General features: G+C 37.5%; 1 protein-coding gene across 1 annotated transcript; it reads left to right on the top strand.

Annotated features, from left to right (window-relative positions):
* The first annotated feature begins 5,935 nt into the window (after positions 1–5,935).
* LOC131605067 (uncharacterized) lies at positions 5,936–7,487 on the top strand. Its single transcript, XM_058877466.1, has 3 exons — positions 5,936–6,200; positions 6,519–6,907; positions 7,359–7,487. Exons 1-3 carry the CDS (start codon positions 5,936–5,938, stop codon positions 7,485–7,487), a joined length of 783 nt encoding a protein of 260 aa, XP_058733449.1.
* Positions 7,488–21,118: the final 13,631 nt, after the last annotated feature.

Genomic DNA, 21,118 nt, shown 5'->3' with positions numbered 1-21,118 from the left:
CTAAGGAAGCTCACTCCTCTGCAGCTATACTGATCCATTTGCCTATAAATACAGATGCATTCCTCATTCAAAAACACACCAAAGCAACCATATTACTTGCTTTCTCTTTCTCTTCTCTTGTTCATTGTTTTTCAAAGTTCTTTGGCAAGAAGAATCGATTTCTTCAAACCAGAGCTTATCTTTGGGAAGTGAGCATTCTAACATCTCAAGGGAGGTCATTTGAGGTGATCCAAGCACCTGGATCACTTCTGTAGGTGGAGGAACACTATTGTTGCTTTCACTTTGGAGCATCTGCAGTTGGAGGTCCATGGAGTGATTCAGAAGGTTTCAAGCCAAGCCAATCATCCAGACACACTCCTCAGGTCATAGTGAAGCTAACCAGATGGCTGCAGCTCATCTGTAACTTGAGAATCAACACCCTCCATGTTCACTTGAAGCTGAAATCGAGGGAGGTCCATAGAACAATTCAGAAGGATTCAGGCTACAATAAGCATCCAGTTAGCATCATTGAGTCTCAGGGAAGCTATTGAGATCATTCATTCAAGCTCAGTTGCTCTCAATCATCCTCACGACCTTCAGTTTCAGAGGTAAGTTTCTGAACTCCCTCTCTTTAATTTAAGTACTCTTTGTAAAATAGCTCGATTCTATCTTGTTCAGCATCATCAGAGGATTGAAAACCCTCTATCATCATCCATTTATCTTTCAGTATAGTCATTTAATTTAATTTTGAAATTTTAGGGTTCTTCACGATTTCTGGAAAATTAGTTAGATGTAGTTAATGATAGTTCATGTTAGTTACATATTTAGAATCGTGAGTGAATTTAGAGCAAGTTTCATGTTTACATCATTGCAAATGGTTGAGAAACGAGTGAGTTCAGAAATTCAAAATCATGGAGCTTGAGGTTGAAGACGAAGATGGTGGTGGCGCGCAAATTTGAATTCTCAGGGGAGAGTTTATTTTATTTTGAATGGTATGCGTATTATTAACGACTGAACAACTTGCCCTAGTGGCCACACATGCGCTCTTAGTCTCCTCATGCCACAAGTCTGGGGTTCGAATCCCCCTCGCCCCAGACTTTTTGATTCTTTTATTTTTCAAAGATTTACAACTTGTTTTGAAACATGACCAAATGAAGGCAAGTCACTAACACTGAGCGCGCGTTGGCTCAGTGGTGTTGTTTTGGGCTGGTAACCTCAAGGGCGTGGGTTCAAACCCTCCAAGGGCCAAAACTTATTTTTTTAACACTAATTTCTTTCATTTCTCTTCACAACTTCACATATTTATTTAACCTATCAAATTAAATCATTTTCACTTCATTTTTCACACACTTGTTATTTAATATACCTATTTTATGTATAATCAAAAAATCATAAAAAATATTATTTAATTCATATATTTTTATTAGGTATAAAATAGTATGTTTTAAGTGTTTTATTAAATACTTTAAATATATGTTTCCATTTTGTTTTAACCTAATTATTTGTGTGAATAATTTTATGATAAAACCCTAATTGTTTAGGTCTTAATTAAGTAAAAATCTTTATTTTTACTTTAATTAAGTTGACTTTTGTCAATTCTCAAAACTGTTTTCAATCTCTGATTAAATCAAATGATTAAGGTTTTCAAACAACAAAACCTCATATCATTCCAAATCATTTTCAAATTTCTGTTATAACCAGTACTATAAAGTACTGGGCCTCTAATAGAGTGTAAGTCCCAAAAAACCTTCTCTTCTTAGCTTGTTTTCAAAACTGTATTTTCAAAATCTTCTTTCTGTTTTCAAAACATTCTTCTGGTATTTGAAGGGCATTATTCCCGGTGAAACTCTTCAGATACCTATGTGACCTTTGTCCATCTTCACTTCTTCTGTTTTCAAAAACCATTAACTGTTTATCCTATATATTCAACTGTTATCCATCAATTACTGGTAAGGCTCTGTACATACTTCTTCAAAGGCCTCCACTCCATCCAGGTTAGGCTTTACAGGCTTTCAATTTACAGTCTTTATTTAAATTACTGTCAAATATAAACTGTGCATATATATTAGTTTAGAACTGCGTTTGAGTATAAACCTTAGGACAGTTAAACTATATATATATATTATAGGAATATGGCCTAGGATTGAGAATGTCTTCCCGGTGAAGGCTCTTTCCTAATTAGAGATCTGTAGTTCAAACCCCCAAGATGAATTATTCCCGGTGAAACATCTTGGCAAAAACCTTAGAATCCAAAAATAATAGGACACATCCACCCAAAGAGGAATTATTCCCGGTGAAACCTCTTACCCATTTTGCTTAGAGCCAAAATAAGTTCAAAACTACATAGCTTTCTCTTGTGCTATAACAAGGACCCTCGATTAGCCTCCTCTTGGGCTTTGTACAAGGACCCACAGGCTTCTTAAAAGCATTTCCAGCTTCCTCTTGAGCTTGTATACAAGGACCCATCAGGTTTCTTATAAACATAGGAACAGGTCTTTAGTCACCTTTTAGCCTACCCTGGTGAGTTTTCTTCCAATTTAAACCAGACTTTGAACAAGCTAAGTTTGTCTCAATTTCACATTGAGTACATTTTTGGAATGAGAGACATGGACAGTCTCTGTCACCCTTATCTTCATCAATCTTCCTTAGCAGAGTTTAGGATCCATGTTTGGTCATCCTCAGCATTGAGTCAGCCTTCATCTTGGGCTTTAAACAAGAAGTCTCACTAGATAATCTTTCTGCCAATCTTTTCATCCTTTAATAACTAATGGAGTGCTACCCAAATCATTCATGTCAAAACCCCTGGAAAGGGTTAGCCTCCAACATCTGTCTAAAATGTCAAAACCCCTGGAAAGGGTTAGCCTCCAAAGTCAATTAATAAATAATGTCATTTCTCTTAGGAGATAATTCCCCCAAAAGAGTCAAAACCCCTGGAAAGGGTCAGCCTCCAAAAACATGATAAAAGTCCGTCTTTTAACATACAAATTCACCAGCCGAGTCAAAATCCCTGGAAAGGGTTAGCTTCCAAAGAAAAACAGTCTTTTCAATCTCCAGTAGAGTTAAAACCAACAAAAACAGTTAGCCTCAACCTTGGGCTTCATACAAGGCACCAAACAATAAAACCCCCTGTCAAGAGTCTGCCTCAACCTTGGGCATTGTACAAGGCAGATAATAGAGTCTCCCCAGTGAGTTCTTCATCACTCAGCAGCCTCAACCTTGGGCTTTGTACAAGGCAGATAAACCATATCTTTCATGTGTCAAAGATTCCTAACACTTAGGATCTTTCCCCATATAGTCATCCATACTCAATTCATTCATTTAAGAGTCCGCCACAACCTTGGGCTTCGTACAAGGCAGAAAATAATGTTTTCCCCTAGCTAGAGTTAGCCACAACCTTGGGCTTTGTACAAGGCACATAAAATAGAGTCATTCAATTATCCTCAACAGTTAGCCACAACCTTGGGCTTTGTACAAGGCATACAAATAGAGTCTCCCTAAGTAGAGTCAGCCTCAATTCTGGGCTTTGTACAGAACACAAAAATACCCTGTAATTAATTCCCAGTGGAGTCATCTCCCAGAGTCAATAATAATAATTAATCAATCAAAAAGCCTCAAGCTTGGGCCTCATACAAGCCAGCTAAAGTCAAATCTTTTATACAGTAGATAGACATAGCTTATCTCTATAGAGAGATATTTTTACTACTCTACCACATTCAAACAAACAAACATTTCAATTTCAATTTCAATCAAAGTCTCCCATTTAGGACTCTGAAAGACATGCTCTGGCACATCCCCAGACTTGTACACTTTCCCTAATATGGACGAGCATCTTTCTTTCATTTAAGAGGCATCTGACTGGCATACTTGCACACACACAAGTAAGGTCCCCCTCTTAAATGAAATGAATTCAGTTATTCTGTCACTCTTTCAAAATGTTTGTGGTAGAATAGTACAAATACCTCTCTGTAGAGATGATTTCATGTCTCTTTACTGTAAACAGAGATTTAATTCCAAGCTTCAACCTTGAGCTTCAAGCAAGGCACCAAAAAAAACATTAATTTCCCTAGTTAGTTCCCCGAACTACATTAAGCTCTGACTTCCACTAGGGATATGTAGGCATGAGGTTCACAAGGAATCTCAGCGAGCTAATAAAATACCAAAAATAGTCAGTCTGTCTATCTGTCTGTCTTTCAAAATCAATTCAATTCCTTCTCCTAACACAAAGGAGAAACTTTCCCAATCATTAGCAATAAGCACAAACACAATGACACAGAGAAGGTTCCTGTAGAGTACTACAGATATGTAGGGTGTTTAAACACTTCCCTATGTATAACCGACCTCCCGGACTCCAGAATTTCTAGTCTAGGTGAAATCCCCACACTTAGCAAACTCCTAGGGTTTAGTTGAGATCTTTTTTCCCCTTTCCTACTCGTAGGACAAATAAGAAAGTTCGTGTGATATCGTAGGAAGAACTGAAATAAAATTCATCCCACCACGGGCGCATTCTCCTTCCAAATTTCGCGTGAAGGGTCTAGCGTGCCGTCCTCCCAAGTGAAACGGGGAGGTAAAGAAAACGACCACCACAAAATGCTGATGGTGAGGGAGCATTAATTGAGGGCAAAGAAGATGGTGAGGGAGCATTAATTTAGGGCAAAGAATATGGTGATATCGAAGATGTCAGTCGGGCAATAGAGCAAAAGGGACAGGGAGAGGTTGGATATAAACCTGTAAATTTCTACCAATTGGTGAGTGGATCCTAGGGGGGATTTAAACTTGTAAATTTCTTGTTCCATCTTTGAAAAGCGTATCATATGGGGAAATCTTTTGGAATGGAAGAATAAGCTACCAATTGATGAGTGGATCCTAGGGGGGATTTTAATACAATAAAACTCGAGGAGGAAAGGATGGGGAAATATCAATCTAGCAGGGTGGAAATGGAGGACTTCTCAAAGTTCATTGAGCTGATGGAGGTGGTGGAATTACTAGTTATAGGTAATAAGTTCACATGGATTAACTCTAAGGGCAATGTGAGAAGTAGAATCGATAGGATTTTATTGTCTGAGGGCATTATATATTAGTGGAAGGCAGTGGCTTAAGATACATGAAATAGGGATATCTTAGATCATAGGCCGGGGTGGGTGAAATGTAGAAACCTTGATTAGGGTCCTAAGTCGTTCAAAGTGTTTAATAGTTGGTATGAACATGAAGATATTTTCAATTTTGTGAAGAAAGAATGAGAGTCGTGTACATTTAAGGGTAGCAGCGCTTACATCTTGAAGGAAAATATTCAAAAGGTTGAGAGAGAGAGAGAGAGAGAGAGAGAGAGAGAGAGAGACTAAGATGGTGGAACCAGAGGGTCTTTGGATGGATGGATTTGAAAATTGAGGAGGAACTGGAGGAATTGAATGGATTAGAGGATGAAGTTATAACTAGCATAAGTCAGGTTAGTTAGGAAAATAATGCAAGAAGGAAAAAATCCAAGAAAACATTTGGAGGAATTTGCATCACAAAGAGAGTATGCTGAAGCAAAAGGCAAGGATGAAATGGATAAAGGAGTGAGATTGTAACACAAGGTATTTCCATGCTTCGGTTAGAGCAAGAAAAAGGAAAAACTCAATTGTGTCAGTTCAAACGAATCAAGGGCTTCTGGAAGGTGTGGAGGAGATAAAAGATGGGGTAAAAGAGCACTTTGAAAACAGATTTAAAAAGGAGAAAATTCCAAAACCAAGATTGGAAGGGATTCATTTCAAAAAGCTATCTCAGGAGGATAGGGCAGCTTTGGAGGAAGAATTCTTAAAGGAGGAAATTAGAGAAGTGGTGTTTAGTTGTGAGAGGGATAGGAGTCCAGGGCCTGATGGCTTTAATTTAGAATTCTTTATGAGGTGTTGGGAGGTAGTGATATGACATAATCAAGTGTGTTCAAGACTTCTATCATAAGGCATCCCTTCCTAGAGCAATGTCAGGATCATTCATAGCTCTCATCCCGAAGACTGAGAATCCACAAGGATTGGAGGAGTATCAACCAATTTGCCTCATTGGGAGCATTTATAAAATTATCTCAAAGTTACTAGCTAGAAGATTGAGGAAGGTCATAGACAAGTTAATCTCAAAATCCCAAACAACATTTGTTTCGGGTAGACAAATTCTAGACGGTGTGTTGGTAACTAACGAGATTATAGACCTGGCTAAAAGGAAGAAGAAAAGCTATCTACTGTTCAAAGGTGATTTTACGCAGGCTTATGATTGCGTTGACTGAAGTTTTTTGAAAGAAATTTTGATTAAGATGGGCTTCAGAGATAGATGGATGAAATGGATGTCAGCGGGGGTGTTCAATAGTAACGTGTCTATTTTGGGAAATGGAAGTCCCACTGCCAAATTCAAGGTACAAAGAGGACTCTGGCAGGGGGATCCATTATCCCCATGCTTGTATACAATAGCTGCAGAAGGATTAGCAGGGCTGGAGCATCAATCTACGGTAAGAGGAGAATAAGGATTTAGAATCAACGAAAGCACATCTTACGATTTACTTTAGTTTGCAGATGAAACAATACTAGTGAGAGACGAGACATGGAGTAACTTATGGGCAATCAAAGTAATCTTGAGAGGATTTGAAATGGAGTCAGGGTTGAGGGTGAATATGTGGAAGAGAAAATTGTGTGGGATTTGGGTTGATAACTTTTTCCTCCAGGCAGCAAGTCAGTTTTTGTGTCGTAGGTTAGATAGTATCACGTTCAAGTTTCTTGGAATAATAGTAGGAGGGAACCCTCAAAGAGCAAAATTCCGGAATCACATTATAGCTAGTATGAGGGCTAGACTGTCACCTTGGATTGGGAGAATACTATCAATAGGCGGTAGAGTCGCTCTTATCAAATCAGTTTTATCAAATCTTCCGATCTATTATTTATCTTTCTTCAAACTTCCTAAAAAGGTAAAGAAAGAGCTTGTCAAAATTCAGCGGAATTTTCTGTGGCATAACTCTGGAGAAAGTAAGGGAGTGGATTGGATTAGCTGGAGTTCGGTTCGTAGGCCGTGAGAGGATGGGGGTTTAGGAATCAAGAACTTGGAGGTGTTCAACATTGTGATGTTAACTAAGTGGTTCTGGAGGTTTTTGAAGGATGCAGAGCCTATATGGAATGGAATTTTTTGAGGAGAGGTATGGAATTGTATATGAAAGAGTCTTGTTCAAAAGAAAAGCTAGAAATCATGCGTCGAGTTCCATTTGGTGGAGATACCTCATGAAAATCGGTGATAAAGAGGAAGAGACAAGTTTTTGTAGAATTCTATCAATCAAGCTAGAAGAGGGCAGTCAAGTTCCTTTTAGGACAAGTAGGTGGATTGGGCATATGCCATTCTGTTCTGTGTTTCCTTTATTGTTTCAGGTAGTTGGAAATAAGGATATGAGTGTTCAGGAGATGGGGTGGTGGGCGGAGAACGTGTGGAATGGGAAGCTTGATAACTTCAATTCTGTACTCAATGAGGCGGTCGCGATAGAGTTAGAAGAGCTTTGACAGATTTTGACAGAGGTTACCCCGAGAAGATTCGTTAGGGATGGGTTTTCCTGGCCATTCGGTGGCGAAGGGTTATTTGTGGTTGGAGAGTGTAGATGTTTTTAAATTGGCTGCATTTTATGGTAAAACATACCTGGGTGTTTAATGTCTTGAGTGATGTCATGACATGATTTATATGGTGTTATGGAGGCTGCATATGTGTTAAGCTAATACAGGTTTTGTTAGTGAATGTCATGACCGATGTCATGACATCCATGTCTAACAGCAGGAGCTTTTATGTTTTATTATTATGTTTCCTGATTTCTCTCAATCTACAATTTAAGAAACTTTTTATTGTGTGCTGAATATTCCGTCTAGAAGATTTTGTTGACAGCATATTCTGTAACAAACTGATGATGTGTAAATTATGTTAACTTGGCTAACCTTAATTTGGTTCTTAGAAATCCCGAGGCCTAAGAGCTACATATAAGAAGACTGCAATCCTAATTTGGAACGCAGAGAGAAAGATTTGTTAATTGTGAAGAACCATAGTTCTGTAACTGGGTTTAGTCTCTTGTACTTTAAGCAATTGTCTTTTGATTATTGTATTAGAATAGGTTGTTTATGTACTTTGTCACTCTAAGCTTTTAAGCACGAGTGTGTGTATCTTGATTGAAGCTTTTAAGCAAATCAAGTTGTGTTTTTGAAATGTGTCTTCTCTCTAATTTGTATAATGTTTATTTGTAATCACTGCTGTGATTGAGGGGGAGTTAGTGGAGATATTCAGGTCTAGGAATATATTGGAATTACATTGGGTAGGTCTTTAGTGAGGAGTTGTAAACGGTGGAGTTTAACTCCGAATTAATTCTTCTTATATTGGATTCCCTCCCTAGCTTGGTAGCCCCCTGTGGTGTCGTTTTCTTTTACCTCCCCGTTTCACTTGGGAGGACGACACGCTATACCCTTCACGCGAAATTTGGAAGGAGAATGCGCCCGTGGTGGGATGAATTTTGTTTCAGTTCTTCCTACGATATCACACGAACTTTCTTATTTGTCCTACGAGTAGGAAAGGGGAAAAAAGATCTCAACTAAACCCTAAGAGTTTGCTAAGTGTGGGGATTTCACCTAGACTAGAAATTCTGGAGTCCGGGGGGTCGGTTATACATAGGGAAGTGTTTAAACACCCTACATATCTGTAGTACTCTACAGGAACCTTCTCTGTGTCATTTGTGATTGTGTTTATTGCTAATGATTGGGAAAGTTTCTCCTTTGTATTAGGAGAAGGAATTGAATTGATTAAAGAAAGACAGACAGACAAACAAACTGACTATTTTTGGTATTTTATTAGCTCGCTGAAATTCCTTGTGAACCTCATGCCTACATATCCCTAGTGGAAGTCAGAGCTTAATGTAGTACGGGGAACTAACTAGGGAAATTACTTGTTTTTAGTGCCTTGCTTGAAGCTCAAGGTTGAAGCTTTGAATTAAATCTCTGTTTACAGTAAAGAGACATGAAATCATCTTTACAGAGAAGTATTTGTACTATTCTACCACAAACATTTTAAAAGAGTGACAGAATAACTGAATTCATTTCATTCAAGAGGGGGACCTTACTTGTGTATGTGCAAGTATACCAGTCAAATACCTCTTAAATGAAAGAAAGATGCTCATCCATACTAGGGAAAGTTACCACATGTCTGGGTTTTACTGCCAGCTCATGCCTTTCAAAATCCTAAATGGGAGACTTGATTAAAATTGAAATGTAATGTTTGTTTGAATGTGGTAGAGTAATAAAAATATCTCTCTATAGAGATAAGCTATTTCTATCTACTGTATAAAAGATTTGACTTTAGCTGGCTTGTATGAGGCCCAAGCTTGAGGCTTTTTGATTGATTAATTAATATTATTTGACTCTGGGAGATGACTCCACTGGGGATTAATTACAGGGTATTTTTGTGTTCTGTACAAAGCCCAGAATTGAGGCTGACTCTATTTGTAGAGTGTTTATTTGATGGATTTTTATTTGGTGTTCTGTACAAAGCCCAGAATTGAGGCTGACTCTACTTAATGAGACTCTATTTGTATGCCTTGTACAAAGCCCAAGGTTGTGGCTAACTGCTGAGGATAACTGAATTTTTGAGACTATGAATGACTCTATTTTTGGTGTGCCTTGTACAAAGCCCAAGGTTGTGGCTGACTCTAGCTAGGGAAAACATTATTTTCTGCCTTGTACAAAGCCCAAGGTTGTGGCAGACTCTTAAATAAACTGAGTATGGATGACTCTTATGGGGAAAAGATCCTAGGTGTTAGGAATCTTTGACACATGAAAGTATGGTTTATCTGCCTTGTACAAAGCCCAAGGTTGTGGCTACTGAATGATGAAGAACTTACTGGGGAGATTCTATTATCTGCCTTGTACAATGCCCAAGGTTGAGGCTGACTCTTGACAGGGGAGTTTTATTGTTTGGTGCCTTATATGAAGCCCAAGGTTGAGGCTAACTGTTTTTGTTGGTTTTGACTCTACTGAGGAGATTTTATTTATTGAAAGACTGTTTTTCTTTGGAAGCTAACCCTTTCCAGGGATTTTATTAAAGTGAAGGAATGATTTTGGAAGCTAACCCTTTCCAGGGATTTTGACTCAGCTGGAGAATTTATTTGGTAAAAGACTGACTTTATCATGTTTTTGGAGGCTGACCCTTTCCAGGGGTTTTGACTCTTTTGGGGAAATTATCTCCTAAGAGAAATGAATCTTTAGTTATTTTTTAATTGACTTTGGAGGCTAACCCTTTCCAGGGAATTTATTAAAATGAAATAATGTGTGGAAGCTAACCCTTTCCAGGGATTTTGTTGAAATGGAGGTTGATTTTAATTGACTTTGGAGGCTAACCCTTTCCAGGGATTGGAAGAAAGATTATCTAGTGGAGACTTCTTGTTTAAAGCCCAAGATGAAGGCTGACTCTTACTGAGGATAAATAAACATGGATCCTAGACTCTGCTAAGGAAGATTGATGAAGATAAGGGTGACAGAGACTGTCCATGTCTCTCATTCCAAAAGGTGTACTCAATGTAAAATTGAGACAAACTTAGCTTGTTTAAAGTCTGGTTTAAATTGGAAGAAACTCACCAGGGTAGGCTAAAAGGTGACTAAAGACCTGTTCCTATGTTTATAAGAAACCTGATGGGTCCTTGTATACAAGCTCAAGAGGAAGCTGGAAATGCTTTTAAGAAGCCTGTGGGTCCTTGTACAAAGCCCAATAGGAGGCTAATCGAGGGTCCTTGTTATAGCACAAGAGAAAGCTATGTGGTTTTGAACTTATTTTGGCTCTAAGCAAATGGGTAAGAGGTTTCACCGGGAATAATTCCTCTTTGGGTGGATGTGTCCTATTATTTTTGGATTCTAAGGTTTTTGCCAAGATGTTTCACCGGGAATAATTCATCTTGGGGGTTTGAACTACAGATCTCTAATTAGGAAAGAGCCTTCACCGGGAAGACATTCTCAATCCTAGGTCATATTCCTATAATATATATATAGTTTAACTGTCCTAGGGTTTACACTCAAACGTAGTTCTAAACTAATATATATATATATATATATATATATATATATATATATATATATATATATATATATGCACAGTTTATATTTGACAGTAATTTAAATAAAGACTGTAAATTGAAAGCTTATAAAGCCTAACCTGGATGGAGTGGAGGCCTTTGAAGAAGTATATACAGAGCCTCAACAGTAATTGGTGGACAACAGTTGAATATATATATGATAAACAGTTAATGGTTTTTTTGAAAACAGAAGAAGTGAAGATGGACAAAGGTCACATAGGTATCTGAAGAGTTTCACCGGGAATAATGCCCTTCAAATACCAGAAGAATGTTTTGAAAACAGAAAGAAGATTTTGTAAATACAGTTTTGAAAACAAGCTAAGAAGAGAAGGTGTTTGGGACTTACACTCTATTAGAGGCCCAGTACTTTACAGTACTGGCTATAAAAGCAGTTTGAAAATGATTTGGAATGATACAAGGTTTTGTTGTTTGAAAACCCTAATCATTTGATTTATTCGGAGATTGAAAACAGTTTTGAAAATTGACAAAAGTCAACTTAATTAAGGTAAAGATGAAGATCTATGCCTAATTAAGACCTAAACAATTAGGGTTTTATCATAAACTTTATTTACAAAATGATTAGGTTAAACAAAATGAATATATATATATTTAAAGTATTTAAGAAAACACTTAAAACATACTATTTTAAACCTAATAAAAATATATGAAATAAATAATATTTTTATGATTTTTTTTATTATTCACAAAATAGATATATTAAATGACAAGTGTGTGAAAAATGAAGTGAAAATGATTTAATTTGATAGGTGAATTATTCATGTGAAGTTGTGAAGAAAATGAAAGAAATTATGTGTTAAAAAATAGTTTTTGGCCCTTGGAGGATTTGAACCCACGCCCTTGAAGTCACCAGCCCAAAACAACACCACTGAGCCAGCGCGCGCTTGGTGATAATAACTCTCACTCAATTGGTTACATTTCAAAACAAGTGATAAATCATTGAAAAATAAAAGAATCAAAAAGTCTGGGGCGAGGGGGATTCGAACCCCAGACTTTGGGCACGCGCAACACACAAACACTCTTTACCACTGGGCTGTAACGATGTAGTCGTTTATAAAACAACTTCCATTCAAAATAAAATAAACTTTGGCCCCAGATTTAAATTTTGCGCGCCATGGCCATAGTCATCTTCTTCCTCGAGCTCAAGGATTTTCAAAATCCTAACTCTCTGGTTTCTCAACTAAATGACATGATGTAAACATCAATCTTGTTCTAAATTTCCTCACGAATCCAGATATGTAACTAACATTTATTTATATGAACTATAGCTACCTAATTTCTCAGAAAACTCTAAGAACACATGAACCCTAAATTTGAAATTAAATGACAAACAAGATGAATAAATGAAAGATGATAGAGGGTTTTCAATCTTCTGATGATGCTAAACAAGATAGAATCGAGCTTTAACTCAAAGAGTGCTTAAATTAAAGAGGTGAGGTTCAGAAACTTACCTCTGAAAATGGAGGTCGTGAGGATGATGGAGAACACCTGGACTTGAATGAATGATCTCAATAGCTTCCTTGAGACTCAATGATGCTAACTGAATGCTTATTGGAGCTTGAATCCTCCTGAATTGCTCTATGGACCTCCCTCGATTTGAGCTTCAAGTAGACATGGAGGTTGTTGAATTTGGAGCCATCTGGTTAGCTTCACTATGACCTGAGGAGTGTGCCTGGATGATTGGCTTGGCTTGAAACTTCCTGAATTACTCTATGGACCTCCAACTGCAAATGCTCCAAAGTGAGAGCAACAATGGTGTTCCTCCACTTACAGAAGTGATCCAGGCGTTTGGATCACCTCAAATGAACTCCCTTGAGATGTTAGAATGCTTACTTTCCAAAGATAAGCTTTGGTTTGAAGAAAACGATTCTTCTTGCCAAAGAACTTTGAAAAACCATAGGCATGAGAAGAGAAAGAGAAAGCAAGGAATAAGGTTGCTTTGGTGTGTTTTCTGAATGAGAAAGAGGCCTCTATTTATAGGCAATTGGTTCAGAGCAATTGATCATAGTAAGCTTGCTTAGTGTAGTGAGTTTGGTTTCTTAGCCATGAAGAAATTCAAAGAATACTCCAAGTGCAATGATGAGCTCTTTGATACCACTCCCTAGCCATCGGTTTTGCTTGATCTTAGGGGACCAAATGGCTGCAGAAATGAGCTCCAATTGGTTGGGAGAAGATTCCTTTGATGAATCACCAATTTGTCATAAATTCAAAAATGCAATCATTACATAATCACATGCCTTTGTTTTTGGGAATCTTCTCTAATCCTTATGCAATGATGGAAATTGATGTATGGTATGGTTTCAGATGCATTAGAGGTCGTGTAGCATCACTTAGTGAAGTAAAATGCACAAAATTGCAAAGTTTCAAATTGTACATGACCTATAATTTTACTTCATGAGGCCAACTTTGAACAAGCATAACTCCTAGCTCAAATTGAATTTGGAGAAGGTTGAACACAATTTGGAAAGCCCTAAACATCTACTTCAAATCATTAGTTTGGATTTTCTTCAGAATCCTTTGGCAAATTTGTGAAAAATGAGGCCAAAGTTGGAAGAAAACTAGGTTAAAAACACTTAGAAAATTTCTAAGTGTTTATGACCTAAAACTTCAAAATCTCCAAATCTCTTAAATGATTGATTTCTTGAAAAAAGTTGCCTTGTAAGATGTTGTTTTATTTTGCAAGATCTACAACTTTCATGTTGGAAGTTTTTTGAGTTGTGTAGGTGAAATTTTGAGTTCTCACCATGCCTTAAAAAACCCTAGTTCCCGACTTTTCGCTCCTTGATGAATTTCTTTGAATTTCTTTGGTCAAATGACTTTAATATCCATATATTGATGATATTGATCCTTGAAAGTCATTTTTTGACCAAAGATCTCAAAAGTCAATGGTGATCCCATACAGTTGACTTTTTCCAGAGAAAGTGAGATTTTGGACTTTTGTGTAGAATCAAGATCTTTTCCTCAAATGAATGATGTAAATGGATTATATTGAGGTAGTAGAGATTCTTGAATCATGTATTGAGTTTTGGATCCATGCCCTGATTAAAAGTCAACTATCTTGGTGAATTAGGTCAAAAACCCTAATTGTCGACCAGATGAAAATGATGACTGTAGACTTTGAATTGAGGTGTGATGTCCAGTGGATCTTGTCATATGAGTTATTTGAAGATGATTGATGTCTTTGAATGATCCCCTAGGGCTTTTTATGGTTTCCCAAAGGTGATCCCTGATTTTAGTCCTTGATAAGGCTCAAAACCCTAGTCTGTGGATCTGAGTAATTCTGTACTTAGATGACTGGGTGTCTAATCATTCATAGGTGAAATAATGAAGCTCTTGAGTCTTATGATTGTATTAGAGACTAATCTTCCTATTGATTGATCCTTTGCCTGATTTTCTTGTCTTTGAACACCCTCGATTGAATGTCAGACTGCTCTGGGTACTTACTCTGACTTGATAAAAATCCTGAAGATATGTCATCTCAGGGGGGGTCAAAAATTAGGGTATGACACCCCCAGAGTAGGTATTGTTGTATACCGAACTGGGTGAACAATTTTCTGTGTTCTTTACTTTTTTTATGCACTTCTGTTTTAATGTTTTATCTTGTGTAATTGTCGATGTCATAACATCCAGTAAGAAACCGCGCATGAGTTACTAGAATTTTCAATTGGCATTAGAGAAGGCACCCTGCCTGTTTACATCTGGGTGAGATCTAAGAACAACAAAATTCCGGTACTATGGAAAAGGAATTGTTAGTGTTTGGGAATAGACCACCCATCCTGGATGGCTCTAACTATGACTACTAGAAACCTCGTATGGTAGCTGTCATAAAGTATGTGGACAACAAGGCCTGGAGAGCTGTGGAAAACGGATGGAAACATCCTGATAAGTTCATGGAAGATGGAACCACTGTTCTAATTCCTAAAGAACAGTGGAACAAAACTGAGGAAGCGCTAGCTTTGGACAATTCCAAGGCACTAAATGCCTTGTTCAATGGAATTGACAAAAACATATTCAGACTTGTGCAACACTGTGATATAGCTAAAGAAGTTCAGGATATTGTCAAAACAACTCATGAAGGCACACTCAAGGTGAAGATGTCTAAACTTCAAATGCTTACCACCAAGTTTGAAAATCTCAAGATGAAAGAAGATGAAAACATTCATGAGTTCTACATGAATGTCCTTGAGATTGCAAACAACTCAGGAGCATTAGAAGAAAAAATGTCTGAAGAAAAACTGGTCAGAAAGATCCTCAGATCACTGCCTAAGAGATTTACTATGAAGGTGGCTGCTATAGAAGAAGCTCAAGACATCAGCAACATGAAACTGGACGAACTCATTGGTTCTTTACAAACCTTTGAGATGAGTATCTGTGAGTCTGTTGAAAAGAAAAACAAGAGCATAGCTTTTGTTTCCAACACAGAAGATAATTCAAGAGAAAGCAATGGTGGAAGTGATGAAAATTTATCAGAAGCCATAGCCATGCTTGGAAAAAAATTCAACAAGTTTATTAAAAGGGTTGATCAGAAGTCCAGACCCAATGTCAAGAACACTTCCAATGACATCAGCAAGACCTATGAACCTAGCCGAAGATTCAAAGCTGAAGAGAAGCCCAATCAAGAAAAAGGGGTTCAGTGTCGTGGATGTGAAGGATATGGACACATTAGAGCTGAATGTCCTACATACCTCAAAGAGCAAAAGAAAGGGTTGTCTGTCACTTGGTCTGATGAAGACTCTGAGTTTGAAGAGGAAACTGCAAAACATGTCACAGTTCTAACTAGCGTCTTTGCATCTGATGATGATTCCAGTGATGACGAGCTAACCTTTGATGAACTTGCTGCCTCATACAAGAAGTTGTGTATCAAGAATGCTGAAGTCTGCAAACAAGTGGAGAAGCAAGAGAAAATAATAAAGGAGCTAGAAACTGAGAAGAATGAACATCTTGCAACCATAGACTCTCTCAGTAGTGAAGTGAGCATGTTAAACTACAAGCTTGATCAAATGACTAAATCCTTCGGAATGCTGAATAATGGAACTGATACTCTAGAGGAAATTCTGGAGTTTGGGAAAAGAGCAGGAGATATGTCTAGGATAGGATTTGAGGATAAAGAGGAATTCACTTATGGGATCAGGAGATCAAAACCTGAAGCTTGTGTGACAAACCAGATGTCAGTACCAATGTCACAACATCAAGGAAACAAAAGAAGATGCCATACAAAGAAGAAATTCCAAAGATGGAGGTGTCACCACTGTGGAAGATTTGGTCACATAAAGCCATTTTGTTTCAGACTAGTTGAATATCCAAACCAAACTCATCAAGCCAAACCTAAATATGATACTCCTAATAGAAAGCAACAGTGGGTGGACAAGAATGTTGCTCTAGTAGCACACACTTCTCTAAGAATGCTTGCCAAGGAAGATTGGTACCTTGACAGTGGTTGCTCAAATCATATGACTGGAAGAAAGAACGTATTAGTAGACAACCAGCTTGAGGGAACCAGTTATGTGACTCTTGGTGATGGATAAATAAGAGAAGTCAAAGGTGTTGGCAAGACAGGAGGTCATGGTGTTCCTAAGCTGAATAATGTCTTACTTGTACAAGGACTGGCTACAAATCTTATAAGTATCAGCCAACTGTGTGATGAAAGATTCAATGTCAGGTTCACTAAAGAAGAGTGTATTGTTACTAATGGAGAAAATGAAGAAATCATGAAGGGAGTCAGATCTAAGAATAATTATTACCTATGGGAGCCTAAAAACTCCAAGTTTCCTCCTGCTTGTCCCGTGACCAAAGAAAAAATTAAGGGTAATCATCAAGAAAGAACTATCAAACTAGAGGCTCTCGTTCCCAGAACAAAGAACCAAATGAAAGAAGTGGATGAGTATGGTGATGAGTCTTATATTGAAGAACTCATCATTAGTGAACTTGCTGCTGGATACTCTGAGACGTGTCTAATAAATGAGGAACTGAGCAAAAGATTGGTAGTGTATAAAAATGCTTATGCATTATTACAGGAAGAAAGAGTAGGTCTCGTGATAAACATTGTTGATCTAGAGAGAAAACTGCAAAACACAAGATCAAACAATAAGACAACAATGGGAAGTACTCAAGATACAAATATCAACAAGCCAGAGATGAGAATCACTCCTAACAAGAAGAAGAGAAAGAAGTTCATCCAAGAGCTTCAACATCCAGAAAAACACACACCTATCTCAGCCAAGAGATGCCATCAATGTGGTAAGATAGGTCCCTTGAGGTTCTCATGTCCTAAAACTCATACACCTACCAGAAGAAAGATCCCTCAACAGGAAAATCCGGCCAAGATAAAGCCACCTCAGCAGAAGTCATGTGTTGACACTAAACACTTAAGTTGTGACAAAAATGAGGAGGAGGCTATAAGGAAAACAGGAAGCTCTAGAAGAAGGAAACCTAGACAAGATGAGAGTCACAGAAGAGACAAGTGCATTCTTGCTACAAGCAAGAACACGACAATAAAGTGGGATGTTGTAGAAGAAGGTGAGACTATTATCTCAGTAGAATATGAAAATGTGAGCATTAAGATAAACGAAGTCTCCGGAATTGATGAATGCTCATCCGCCAATATCCAAAATTTTCTCCATAGGGAGATTAGTGTTCGGAATCATATGCAACTTCCTGTAATGCTCACAACCTTCACCTAACAAAAACAATGATGAATGCCCTTAATGACATATGGACTAGAGATATAAAAATAGAAGTCTATCTGTTCAAGGCGAGTATTGTATGGAACATGGTCCCAAGGAAGCTATCTATTGGTCATCAATTTCATCTAAGAGAGGAGCCACTAGAAATAAACCAAGCTTCAAGAATCTGGATGGAAAGAGCAAAGGCTTCACAAATCAACCTGAGAACTCAAGAAAGAAAGGAGAGCATTTAGAACTGAAGATGTGAATATGATGATAGGTATGATTCCTATAAAACATTTAGAATGGTCTAAATTAAGTTGGATACACCAAGGTGTATCTAAGTAGAATGTCAAGGAGGATGACAGAACTTTGCCCTGCTACATCATTGGGCATCTATACATCAAATATTTTGTGAAGGACAAACATATTACAATACAAAAGTCGGCCACTGATATAGATGTTGCTAATGAGCTAGATGTAAAAGTTTCCCCATTTCACAAAAGGATTCTTCAATTGCCATCCCTCTACAACAACTCTAGTGTGATCTCAAATTGCTCTTCTCCCACATAATATGGTTTAAACTCACTCACTTCATTGAGATATCTCAACAATCACCGTCCCTATCTTCCAAAGCAAGGTCTTATCTAAATGTGCACACTGAGGTAACTAGTCCTAATAAGATCCTGAATGATGCACAGTTAAAAATGGTGCATATTTTGAAAACTGAGGACTTAACCAAGGAGACTGAAGATGATCCTAAAGATGGTGACAAGAATGTTCCTGACAATATCAATGAAATTGACACTGAAGGCTGTAGTGTTGATACTGATAAAGGAGATGGTGGTACTAGTACATCCAGGAAAGGTGCTAAAGTTAACAACATGCTTGATAAGGTCACTAAGAAAGAAGCTCTTGATACAATACAGGTTGAAAACTTGCAAAACAAGTTAGGAGTCTGCATCTTTGAGGAACCATAAATTTCAAACAATATAAATATATATATATATATATATATATATATATATATATGTATATATATATATATATAAAAGGAGAAGATAGTTGTTTCCTTTGGGAACTTTTGTGGCCAAACAGGGGAAGAAGTAGTAATGTTACCCCCATAACAACAAGTTTGTGTGGTGTTTGGTGTATGTGTGATCAACAATTCTGATATGTGTATTTTGTGTTGATATGTTTAATTGTGTTTAGTATAGAAGTTTATTTCTGTTATACTCGACAGCTGCTCATGTGGTGTGGTAGTATAGCTATGTTATGTGATTAAAAGTTTGCTATAGAAGTAACAGTAGTTGTGGTCGTTGTGTGCATACTGATGGTAGTAGTAGTGTATGCTGTTTGTGTGGTATGTTGTGCTGTATTAGCTCTGATTGTGTATGATTGTGTGTTTTCTGCTGCAAGTGGTTCTCTGATATGGTGTGACAAGTTGTTTTAGCCAAAAATTTGGCAAAGGAGGAGATTGAATATGTTTTTAAATTGGCTACATTTTGTGGGAAAACATACTTGGGTGTTTAATGTCTTGAATGATGTCATGACATGATTTATATGGTGTTATGCAGGCATCATATGTGTTAAGCTAATACAGGTTTTGTTAATGAATGTCATGACCGATGTCATGACATCCATGTCTGACAACAGGAGTTGTTATATTTTATTATTATGTTTCCTGATTTCTCTTAATCTACGATTTAAGAAACTTTTTATTGTGTGCTGAATATTTCGTCTAGAAGATTTCGTTGACAGCACATTCTGTAACAACCTGATGACAAGTAAATTAGGTTAACTTGGTTAACCTTAATTTGGTTTTTGGAAAGCCCGAGGCCCAAGAGCTGCATATAAGAAGACTACAATCCTAATTTGGAACGCAGAGAGAAAGATTTGTTAATTGTTAAGAACCGTAGTTCTGTAACTGTGTTTAGTCTCTTGTACTCCAAGCAATTGTCTTTTGATGATTGTATTCGAATAGTTTGTTTATGTACTTTGTCACTCTAAGCTTTTAAGCACGAGTGCGTGTCTCTTGATTGAAGCTTTTAAGCAGATCAAGGTGTGTTTTTGAAGTTTTTTTTAGTAAGCAAGAGATTTCATTAATAAAAAGGGAGAACAATGGGTTCTCCAAACCTTACAAAAGGATGCGGGAAAAGACCCTAACAAAAGGAAAATTACAAACCAACTATTACAACGAGAGGAAAAACAAGAGATCCGTAACAAACTCATAATAAGAGAAATTGGGATGTGTAATTTTACCGCAAAACATCCACCTCCAAGCTAAAGCTTTAATATTCCAAACTATATCATTTATACTCCACCTATCCTTCCGAAAACGCACCCCGTTTCTAAGAATCCAAAGGGTCCAAACACAAGCGAGCCAAATCAAGGTGTGTTTTTGAAGTGTGTGTTCTCTCTAATTTGTTTAATGTTTATTTGTAATCACTGCTGTGATTGAGGGGGAGTGAGTGGAGATACTCAGATCTAGGAATATATTGGAATTACATTGGGTAGGTCTTAAGTGAGGAGTTGTAAACGGGGGAGTTTAACTCCGAATTAATTCTTCTTATATTGGATTCCCTCCTTGGCTTGGTAGCCCCCAGAGTAGGTATTGTTGTATACCGAACTGGGTGAACAATTTGTTGTGTTCTTTACTGTTTTTATACATTGTTGTTTTAACGTTTTATCCTGTGTAATTGTGGATGTCATCCAGTACGACATCACATGTAAGTTACTAGAATTTTCTGAGAGTATTATCGTGAACTTATTCTGGGAGCGAATGCGGTGGAGATGCAGTCTGAGGTAAAGGATGTCATGAAGATGATATGGAACTCATGGATGCCTTCGAAGGTGAAAGTATTCGGGTGGAGGTTATTGCAAGATAGATTAGCAACAAGAGATCAACTTGTGAAACGAGGCATATTAGGAAACGACGAGCGGAGCTATTGTGTCTTTGGATGCTTGCAGGGATAAGATTTACATCACTTGTTTCTACACTGTGCATTTGCAAGAGGGGTGTGGGAGAAGATTTTTACATGGTTAGGGATGGAACCACTGGTAATATCAGATTGTTGTAATCATTTGAAGGTTATGGTGGAAAATTGTGTCGGTATTGTTCCTCAAGGCGTGCTGCAGTGGTTTGGGCTTGTACATGTTGGTGCATTTGGAAGCAACAGAATGCCGTAATCTTTGAGAATGAGATTCGTGATAGCGAGGAAATAGTCCATAATGTGAAAATGTTCTCCTGGTGGTGGCTTTCTATAGGAAATAAGAAGCACTGGTGGTGGCTTTCTATAGGAAATAAGAAGAAAGTTCTTTATATACATTTTGTATCTGGATAATGCCTAACTGTATT

This window comes from Vicia villosa, linkage group LG5 (assembly GCF_029867415.1).
Source record: "Vicia villosa cultivar HV-30 ecotype Madison, WI linkage group LG5, Vvil1.0, whole genome shotgun sequence".
NCBI classification, from domain to species: Eukaryota; Viridiplantae; Streptophyta; class Magnoliopsida; order Fabales; family Fabaceae; genus Vicia; species Vicia villosa.
The sequence above is the reverse complement of the archived record's forward strand: the minus strand, read 5'-3'. Positions and strand labels throughout refer to the sequence as shown.

Bases quoted from the DNA above. Each gene is read 5' to 3' on its own strand.
- LOC131605067 (XM_058877466.1), top strand. From the start codon at position 5,936: ATGTCAGGATCATTCATAGCTCTCATCCCGAAGACTGAGAATCCACAA. The intron at 6,201-6,518 runs GTGATTTTACGC...TTTAGTTTGCAG, and splicing joins AAGCTATCTACTGTTCAAAG to ATGAAACAATACTAGTGAGA. The intron at 6,908-7,358 runs GTAAAGAAAGAG...TTATTGTTTCAG, and splicing joins TCTTCAAACTTCCTAAAAAG to GTAGTTGGAAATAAGGATAT.